Consider the following 10,721-nt stretch of genomic DNA (forward strand, 5'->3'; position numbering starts at 1 on the left):
AAGTAAGAACTGACACTGCCGAAATACAAAGGATCATGAGAGATTACTACAAGCAACTCTATGCCAATAAAAAGAACAATCTGGAAGAAATGGACAAATTCTTAGAAATGCACCACCTGCCGAGACTGAATCAGGAAGAAATAGAAAATATGAACAGACCAATCACAAGCACTGAAATTGAAACTCTGATTAAACATCTTCCAAAAAACAAAAGCCCAGGACCGGATGGCTTCACAGGCAAATTCTATCAAATATTTAGAGAAGAGCTAACACCTATCCTGCTCAAACTCTTCCAAATATAGCAGCAGGAGGAACACTATGAAACCCATTCTTTGAGGCCACCATCACCCTGATACCAAAAGATAAAGATGCCAAAGAAAAAAAACTACAGGTCAATATCACTGATGAACATAGATGCAAAAATGCTCAACAAAATATTAGCAAACAAAGGGGAAATATTTGCAAATGAAGCAACTGACAAAGAATAAATCTCCAGTATTACAAGCAGATCATGCAGCTCAATAAAAGAAAAACCAAACAACCCAAACCAAAAATAGGCATAAGACCTAAATAGACATTTCTCCAAAGAAGATATACAGATTGCCAACAAGCACATGAAAGAATTCTCAACATCAGTAATCATTAGAGAAATGAAATCAAAAGTACATTGTGGTATCACCTCACTCTGGTCTGAATGGGCATACTCAGAAAATCTGCAAACAATAAATGCTGGAGAGGTTGTGGAGAAAAGGGAAAACTCTTGCACTGTTGGTGGGAATGTAAATTGATACAGCCACTGTGGAGAATAGTATGGAGGTTCCTTAAAAAAACTACAAATAGAACTACCATACAACCCAGCAATCCCACTACTGGGCATATACCCTGAGAAAACCATAATTCAAAAAGAGTCATGTACAAAAATATTCATTGCAGCTCTATTTACAATAGCCAGGACATGGAAGCAACCTAAGTGTCCAGCATTGGATGAGTGGATAAAGAAGATGTGGCACATATATACAACGGGATATTACTCAGCCATAAAAAGAAATGAAATTGAGATATTTGTAGTGAGGTGGATGGACCTAGAGTGTGTCATACAGAGTGAAGTAAGTCAGGAAGAGAAAAACAAATACCGTATGCTAACACATATATATGGAATCTAAGAAAAAAATAGGTCATGAAGAGCCTAGGGGTAAGATGGGAATAAAGACACAGACCTACTAGAGCATAGACTTGACGATATGGGGAGGGGGAAGGTTAAGCTATGACAAAGTGAGAGAGTGGCATGGACTTATATACACTACCAAACGTAAAATAGATAGCTAGTGGTAAGCAGCCGCGTAGCACAGGGAGATCAGCTAGGTGGTTTGTGACCACCTAGAGGGCTGGGCTAGGGATGGTGGGAGGGAGGGAGATGCAAGAGGGAAGAGATATGGGAACATATGTATATGTATAACTGATTCACTTTGTTATAAAGCAGAAACTAACACACCGTTGTAAAACAATTATGCTCCAATAAAGATATTAAAAAAATGAATCCTAAACAGTTATGAAATAAATAAAAATATTAATCCAATTTACTTAATCCAACTCTGCTGCGAGACATAAAAACATTAAAGTTTCCCAGGAAAATGAACATGTCAAAATAAGGGATTCTTAATTTAAAGTCTAAAGAAGAATGGGCAGGAGAACTTGGGGCCTTGGTTTAAGCCCCTGCCTTACAACAGACTAGTTGTATGACTCAGATCATAATTCCATCAGGGGTACATTATATGGCAGGTGAAGACCAGGAGTTGGATTAGGCTATGAAAATAATTTTTCTGCTTAAGTATATATGATAATATCTGGATTTTGAAAATTTTATTTGTCGTCACCAACTATTCACAGGAACAATTTTTATACCTGCCTTTCCTTAATCCTTACTCCATCCCTATATCTAATCAGTTGCCAATTTCTATAGATACTCTGCAATGCCCCTGAAAATGTTCTCCTCCTTCTATTTCATTGTCAGTGCTCTCCATGCTTCTCTGAATTAATGTAAGAGCTTCACAAGATGAGTTTTGTTTTTTAGTTGAACTATTCTCCAATTCATCCTACACTCTATGATCATTTTAATCCCAGTAAAGTTGGGTTCCCATCATGGTATTGGTGGCTTTACATCCATCTTTATAAATTTCTAAGCCTGGGCATCAAAGATTCTATGTGATAACCTACCTTTTCTGCCTCACTTTCACTATCTCAAACAAAGAATCTTCATCCCACTCATCCCAGACTCTTGCTATTGCATCCTGAAAAAGTACCCCAATTTTAGTATTCCTTTATTCAAGGTATACATAATTCTACCTGGGATCCTACTTTCCCCTTCCCTATTTCTAGAAACTCTTCATATCTCTCAAAGTTTGAAATAAATACTGCCCTTTTTTCAGTCATGTCTGGATCTCGCAACAAGGTCTGAGCTCTTACATCTGCAAATCCATGACAAGTTCTGTCTTGCTTTCTTCAGCTATTTTTCAGTTTGCCTATTATATTACTAGGCCTTGTCCTTGTTATATGTTTGTAAGATTCTTGATGGCAAAGATTTCTTTCACAAACCAGCAGATGCATTTATTTTAATAAAATCAAAGATTTTTCTACGTAGTAATTGCTAAATTTAAGCAGTGGCCTTTGGCAATATAAATATTATATTGTAAATTGACCCCATATGTGTAAATCATTAGATTTTGTAAAAAGAAAGTTTTGCAAAATGAAAGAGGTCAAATAATAGTTTTTAAATGGGCTATATAGGAAAAGAAAAAAATATTAACTCTAGTCAAGACATAAGCAATATGCCCTTGTTGAAAGGTCAATCAATTCTAAGGAATGAAAAAATCGATATTATTTGCTTCTGTCAGCTCAGTACAGCTACGTTCCCAGAGGCACATTCTGGGCTGTTCCCAGCATTTACTGTGTAATGTCAAGGACGGCCTGGGATTGAACAGGACTGCCTTTACCTTCAGAGCCTCAGTCCTAGGAAGACATACATGTACATTAACAATCTTATTATGATTATTATTATTTGCAATCTTATTTTTAACTGTGGTAAAATATACATAAAATTTAACATTTTAACCATTTAAAATATAGAGTTCTGTGGCATTAAGTACATTCACATTATTGCACAACAACATCTTATTTAAAAAATATTTTTTTCCTGGATAAAATAAAATACTTTTATTGTAGAAAAGGAAAGGAAGAAGAAATCAAAACCTATTTGTAAACCTACCGGGAGAAATAAGCATTGTGTTGGTATATACCAACACAATGCTTATATTCTTCTATAATCTTGTCTCTAACATATGTAATTTAAAAATTAGATCTTTTCATGCCTATGATTTTTAACCTGCTTATTAAACTTACCAATAATTTGAAAACATAGTCTCTAGTTCCAGGAAATACAGTCTTTAAAAAAAAATAGTTTGTAATACGGGTGCCATGATATTTTAAAATAATAACTCATGTGATTTTCTTCAGAGAGAGAAATTTAGTGACAGTCTTCTCATTTATACCATGTTTTATTCCTTCTTAATAAAAATAATTTGAAAAGGAAATTATCAAATAAACATTTCACTTTTGCATTGGCTATTATGTATATTTTTAAAAATAGAATATTTAGTACTTAAAAAAAATCAATCAGCGTTTTATTTCAGCTTTCAAATTTTATTTTGTTTTCAATTCTTAAAAATAGCTATCTTTGCATATAAACAGATAATAGCTGTAGGATAAATTTCTAGGATAAAGTGTTTTGCAAAATGTGACACAGATTAGCAGAGTTCTTCAGAAATGTTATCTCAATGTTTACTTCCAGGAGCTGTGTACTCTCACCATCATTTGATATTATCATTCTATTCCTTCTTTGCCAATTTGATGAATGAAATACAGCACATCGTTGTAGCATCACTTTGATAAAAAATGAGAGTAAACAATTTCATACATTGATTAAATATCTATTTACCCTGATACTTCAATAAATACTCTGCTTCTTCAGTCATTTTCTAATATGTTGTAAATCTTTATTTATTAATTTATAACAGCTCTTCATATATGTATAATATCAATGTTGTCTTATCCATTTGTGCTATAATATTCATTTTAATTTTAATATGTATATTTGCATTTTTATAAAAGAGATTTAGTTTATGTAAATAGCTCTAAAAATTATTTTATTACATTTTCTTATTTTCAATTTATGTACCCGACATCTTTTTCAAAATAAAAAACAAATCACTTATGCTGTCTTTAGAAAAAATATGCAACATAAAATAAAAGTTTAGGGACTTTCCTGGTGGTGCAATGGTTAAGAATCTGCCTGTCGATGCAGGGGACATGGGTTTGAGCCCTTGTCCAGGACGTCCCACATGCTGCAGAGCAACTAAGCCCATGTGCCACAACTACTGAGCCTGTGCACTAGCGCCCACAAGCCAGAGTTACTGAAGCTGCAGCTACTGAAAGCCATAAACCTAGAGCCTGTGCTCCGCAAGAAGAGAAGCTGCCACAATGAGAACCCCAGGCACCACAACAAAGAACTAAAGAAAGCCTACGTGCAGCAACAAAGACCCAACACAGCCATAAATAAATAAATAAATATATAAAAAAGAAGTTTAATTTTTTCAAAAATAGTTTCATTATTTTTTATTGAAAAAATCCTTCCCCAATTTATTTGAGACATCATCTCTATAAATGAGTATGTGACGTCTACTCCTCCCTAAGGCATAATTCTGACTTTTTTAGATTAATCCAGAAGCCTATTTTACATTACCACAGAATTTGAATTACTGAAACTTCATAATGTTTTTCTACTATCTTACAATGCAATTCACTCCCTTTTGTTAATTATTTTAAAATTTGCCTTGGGGGAGAGAGTTTCAAGATGGCAGAAGAGTTAAGACGCAGAGATCACTTTCCTCCTGACAAATACATCAGAAATACTTCTACATGTGGAACAACTCCTACAGAACACCCACTGAACACTGGCAGAAGACCTCAGACTTCCCAAAAGGCAAGAAACTCCCTACATACCTGGGTAGGGCAAAAGAAAAAAGAAAAAGCAGAGACAAAAGAATAGGGACGGGACCTGCACCAGTGGGAGGGAGCTGTGAAAGAGGAAAGGTTTCAACACACTAGGATGCCCCTTCTCAGGCAGAAACTGCAGATGACGGATGGGGGAAGCTTTGGAGCAAAGGAGGAGAGTGCAGCCACGGGTGCGGAGGGCAACGCGGAGAGATTCCCACACAGAGGATCAGCGCTGACCAGAACTCACCAGCCCAAGAGGCTTGTCTGCTCACCCGCCAGGGCGGGTGGGGGCTGGGAGCTGAGGCTTGGGCTTCGGAGGTTGCATCCCAGGGAGAGGACTGGGGTCCACTGTGTGAACACAGCCTGAAAGGGGCGAGTGTGCCACAGCTAGCCGGGGGGCAGTCCCGGAAAATGTCTGGAGCTGCTGAAGAGGCAAGAGACGTTTTCTTGCCTTTGTTTCCTGGTGCGTGAGGAGAGGGGATTAAGATCCCCACTTAAAGGAGCTCCAGAGATGGGTGCAAGCCACGGCTATCAGCACGGACCACAGAGACAGGCATGAGATGCTAAGGCTGCTGCTGCCACCACCAAGAAACCTGTGTGCAAGGACAGGTCACTCTCCATATCTCCCCTGCTGGGAGCCTTTGCAGCCTGCCACTGCCAGGGTCCTGTGATCCAGGGACAAATTTTCTGGGAGAACACACGGCACACCTGAGGCTGGTGCACTGTCATGCTGGCCTTTGCCGCTGCAGGATCGCCCCGCATCCATACCCCTCCCTCCTCCTGGCCTGAGTAAGCCAGACACCAGAAGGAGCTGCTCTGTTAACCCTGCCCTGTCTGAGAAGGAACAGACGCCCTCAGGCGACCTACACACAGAGGTGGGTCCACATCCAAAGCTGAACCCCAGGAGTTTTGCAAACAAATAAGAGGAAGGTAACTCACTCCCAGCAGCCTCAAGAGCAGTGGATTAAATCTCCACAGTCAACTTGATGTGCCCTGCATCTGTGGAATACCTGAATAGACAAGGAAAATCCCAAATTGAGGAGGTGGACTTTGGGAGGAATGATGTATGTATTTTTTCCCCTTTTTGTCTTTTTGGGAGTGTATGCTTCTGCCTGTGATTTTGTCTATATAGCTTTGCTTTTACCATTTGTCCTAGGGTTCTGTCGGTTCTTTTTTATTTTTATAACATAAAAATTTATTTCTTAATAATTATTTTTTACTTTAATAACTTTAAAATTTTTATTTAATATTCATCTATCTTTCTTTCTTTGTTTCTTCCCTTTTATTCTGAGCCTTGTGGAGGACAGGCTCTTGGTGCTCCAGCCTGGCATCAGGGCTGTGCTACTGAGGTGGGAGAATCAAGTTCAGGATACTGGTCCACAAGAAACCTCCCAGCTCCATGTAATATCAAATGGCAAAAATCTCCCAGAGAACTCCATCTCAACACCAAGAACCAGCTCCACTCAAAAACCAGCAAGGTACAGTGCAGGACACCCTATGCCAAAAAGCTAGCAAAACAGGAACGAAACACCATACATTGCCACAGAGGCTACCTAAAATCAAAATAAGGCCACAGACACCCCAAAAAACACCACCAGAGGTGGACCTGCCAACCAGAAAGAAAAGATCCAGCCTCATCCACCAGAACACAGGCTCTAGTCTCCTCCACCAGGAAGCCTACACAACCAACTGAACAAATCTTAGCCACTGGGGACAGACACCAAAAAGAAAGGGAACTAAGAAACTGCAGCCTGCAAAAAGGAGACCCGAAACACAGTAAGTTAAGCAAAATGAGAAGACAGAGAAACAAACAGATGAAGGAGCAAGGCAAAAACCCACCAGATCTAACAAATGAAGAGGAAATAGGCAGTCTACCTGAAAATCAATTCAGAATAATAATAGTAAAGATGATCCAAAATCTTGGAAATAAGATGCAGAATATACAAGAGACGTTTAACAAGCACTTAGAAGAACCAAAGAGCAAACAAACAGTGATGAGCAACAGAATAAATGAAATTAAAAATTCTCTAGGGGCTTCCCTGGTGGCGCAGTGGTTGAAAGTCCACCTGCCGCTGCAGGAGACACAGGTTCATGCCCTGGTCCGGGAAGATCCCACATGCTGTGGAGCGGCTGGACCCGTGACCAATGGCCACTGAGTCTGCACGTCCAGAGCCCGTGCTCCACAATGGGAGAGGCCACAACAGTGAGAGCCCGTGTACTGCAAAAAAAAAAAAAAAGTAGAAAAAAATTCTCTAGAAGGGATCAATAGCAGAATAACTGAGCCAGAAGAACGGATAAGTGACCTGGAAGGTAAAATAGTGGAAATAACTACTGCAGAGCAGAATAAAGAGAAAAAGAATGAAAAGAATTGAGGACAGTCTCAAAGACCTCTGGGACAATATTAAACACAACAACATTCGAATTATGGGGGTCCCAGAAGAAGATGAGGAAAAGAAAGGGACTGAGAAAATATTTGAAGAGATTAGAGTTGAATACTTCCCTAATATGGGAAAAGAAATGGTTAATCAAAACCAGGAAGCACAGAGAGTCCCATACAGGATAAATCCAAGGAGAAACACATCAAGACACATATTAATCAAACTATCAAAAATTAAATACAAAGAACTAAAATTAAAAGCAGCAAGGGAAAAACAACAAATAACACATAAGGGAATACCCATAAGGTTAACAGCTGGTCATTCAGCAGAAACTTTGCAAGCCAGAGGGAGTAGCAGGACATATTTAATGTGATGAAGGAGAAAAAACTATAACCAAGATTACTCTACCCATCAAGGATCACATTCAGGTTTTTTTTCTTTTTGTTTTACAAATTTATAGACACCAAAAAGAAAGGGAATTAAGAAACTGCAGCCTGCAAAAAGGAGACCCGAAACACAGTAAGTTAAGCAAAATGAGAAGACAGAGAAACAAACAGATGAAGGAGCAAGGCAAAAACCCACCAGATCTAACAAATGAAGAGGAAATAGGCAGTCTACCTGAAAATCAATTCAGAATAATAATAGTAAAGATGATCCAAAATCTTGGAAATAAGATGCAGAATATACAAGAGACGTTTAACAAGCACTTAGAAGAACCAAAGAGCAAACAAACAGTGATGAGCAACAGAATAAATGAAATTAAAAATTCTCTAGGGGCTTCCCTGGTGGCGCAGTGGTTGAAAGTCCACCTGCCGCTGCAGGAGACACAGGTTCATGCCCTGGTCCGGGAAGATCCCACATGCTGTGGAGCGGCTGGACCCGTGACCAATGGCCACTGAGTCTGCACGTCCAGAGCCCGTGCTCCACAATGGGAGAGGCCACAACAGTGAGAGCCCGTGTACTGCAAAAAAAAAAAAAAAGTAGAAAAAAATTCTCTAGAAGGGATCAATAGCAGAATAACTGAGCCAGAAGAACGGATAAGTGACCTGGAAGGTAAAATAGTGGAAATAACTACTGCAGAGCAGAATAAAGAGAAAAAGAATGAAAAGAATTGAGGACAGTCTCAAAGACCTCTGGGACAATATTAAACACAACAACATTCGAATTATGGGGGTCCCAGAAGAAGATGAGGAAAAGAAAGGGACTGAGAAAATATTTGAAGAGATTAGAGTTGAATACTTCCCTAATATGGGAAAAGAAATGGTTAATCAAAACCAGGAAGCACAGAGAGTCCCATACAGGATAAATCCAAGGAGAAACACATCAAGACACATATTAATCAAACTATCAAAAATTAAATACAAAGAACTAAAATTAAAAGCAGCAAGGGAAAAACAACAAATAACACATAAGGGAATACCCATAAGGTTAACAGCTGGTCATTCAGCAGAAACTTTGCAAGCCAGAGGGAGTAGCAGGACATATTTAATGTGATGAAGGAGAAAAAACTATAACCAAGATTACTCTACCCATCAAGGATCACATTCAGGTTTTTTTTCTTTTTGTTTTACAAATTTATTTATTTTTTATTTATTTTTACTTTTCACTGTGTTGGATCTTCGTTGCTGCTCCTGGGATTTCTCTAGTTGTGGCGAGCGGGGGCTACTCATTGCAATGGTTTCTCTTGCTGTGCAGCAAGGGATCTAGGTGTGCAGGTGTCAGTAGCTGTGGATCACAGGCTTTAGACTGCAGGCTCAGTAGTTGCTGTGCATGGGCTTAGTTGCTCCATGGCATGTGGGATATTCCCAGACCAGGGCTCGGACCCATGTCCCCTGGATTGGCAGGTGGATTCCTAACCACTGCACCAACAGGGAATCCCCTCATTCAGATTTGATGGAAAAATTAAAGCTTTACAGACAAGAAAAAGCTAAGAGAATTCAGCACCACCAAATCAGCGTTACAACAAATATGAAAAGAACTTCTCTAAGTGGGAAACAAAAGAGAAGGAAAGGACCTACAATAATAAACTCAAAGTAATTAAGAAAATGGTAATAGGAATATACATATTGATAATTACCTTAAATGTAAATGGATTAAATGCTCCAACCAAAGGACACAGACTGGCTGAATGGATACAAAAAATAGACCCGTATATATGCCATCTACAAGAGACCCACTTCAGACCAGGGACACATACAGACTGAAAGTGAGGGGATGGAAAATGATATTCCATACAAATGGAAATCAAAAGAAAGCTGGAGTAGCAATTCTCATATCAGTCAGTGTAGACTTTAAGATAAACACTATTAAAAGAGACAAAGAAGGACACTACATAATGATCAAGGGATCAATCCAAGAAGAAGACATAACAATGGTAAATATTTATGCACCCAACACAGGAGCACCTCAATACATAAGGCAAATACTAACAGCCATAAAAGGGGAAATCGACAGTAATACAATCATAGTAGGGGACTTTAACACCCCACTTTCACCAATGGACACATCATCCAAAATGAAAATAAATAAGGAAACACAAGCTTTAAGTGATATATTAAACAAGATGGACTTAATGGATATCTATAGGACATTCCATCCAAGAACAACAGAATACACATTTTTCTCAAGTGCTCATGGAACATTCTCCAGGGTAGATCATATCTTGGGTCACAAATCAAACCTTGGTAAATTTAAGAAAATTGCAATTGTATCAAGTATCTTTTCTGACCACAACGGTATGAGACTAGATATCAATTACAGGAAAAGATCTGTAAAAAATACAAATACATGGAGGCTAAACAATACACTATTTAATAACGAAGTGATCACTGAAGAAATCAAAGAGGAAATAAAAAAACACCTAGAAACAAATGACAATGAAAACACGACAACCCAAAACCTGTGGGATGCAGCGAAAGCAGTTCTCAAATGGAAGTTTAGAGCAACATAATTCTACCTTAAGAAACAAGAAATACCTCAAATAAACAACCTAACCTGATACCTAAAGCAATTAGAGAAAGAAGAACAAAAGAACTCCAAAGTTAGCAGAAGGAAACAAATGATAAAGATCAAATCAGAAATAAATGAAAAAGAAATGAAGGAAATGATAGCAAACATCAATATAACTAAAAGCTGATTCTTTGAGAAGAGAAACAAAATTCATAAACCATTAGCCAGACTTATGAAGAAAAAAAGGAGAAGAATCAAATCAATAAAATTAGAAATGAAAAAGGAGAAGTAAAAACTGACACTGCAGAAATACAAAGGATCATGAAAGATTACTACAAGCAACTG

The 10,721-nt window shown here is 38.2% G+C and overlaps 1 protein-coding gene across 1 annotated transcript in view; it reads right to left on the reverse strand.

Moving 5' to 3' along the window:
- The window catches only part of LOC112399688 (tolloid-like protein 1), a 74,772-nt gene extending 68,961 nt beyond the window's left edge, over nt 1-5,811 (reverse strand). Inside the window, exon 1 of the mRNA XM_024744978.1 lies at nt 5,758-5,811. Within this exon, the coding sequence (XP_024600746.1) occupies nt 5,758-5,811 (54 nt within the window). The remainder of the gene's footprint in view (nt 1-5,757) is intronic.
- Between the last annotated feature and the right edge of the window lie 4,910 nt (nt 5,812-10,721).

Source organism: Neophocaena asiaeorientalis, unplaced genomic scaffold (genome assembly GCF_003031525.2).
Source record: "Neophocaena asiaeorientalis asiaeorientalis breed wild unplaced genomic scaffold, Neophocaena_asiaeorientalis_V1.1 scaffold766, whole genome shotgun sequence".
Lineage (NCBI taxonomy): Eukaryota > Metazoa > Chordata > Mammalia > Artiodactyla > Phocoenidae > Neophocaena > Neophocaena asiaeorientalis.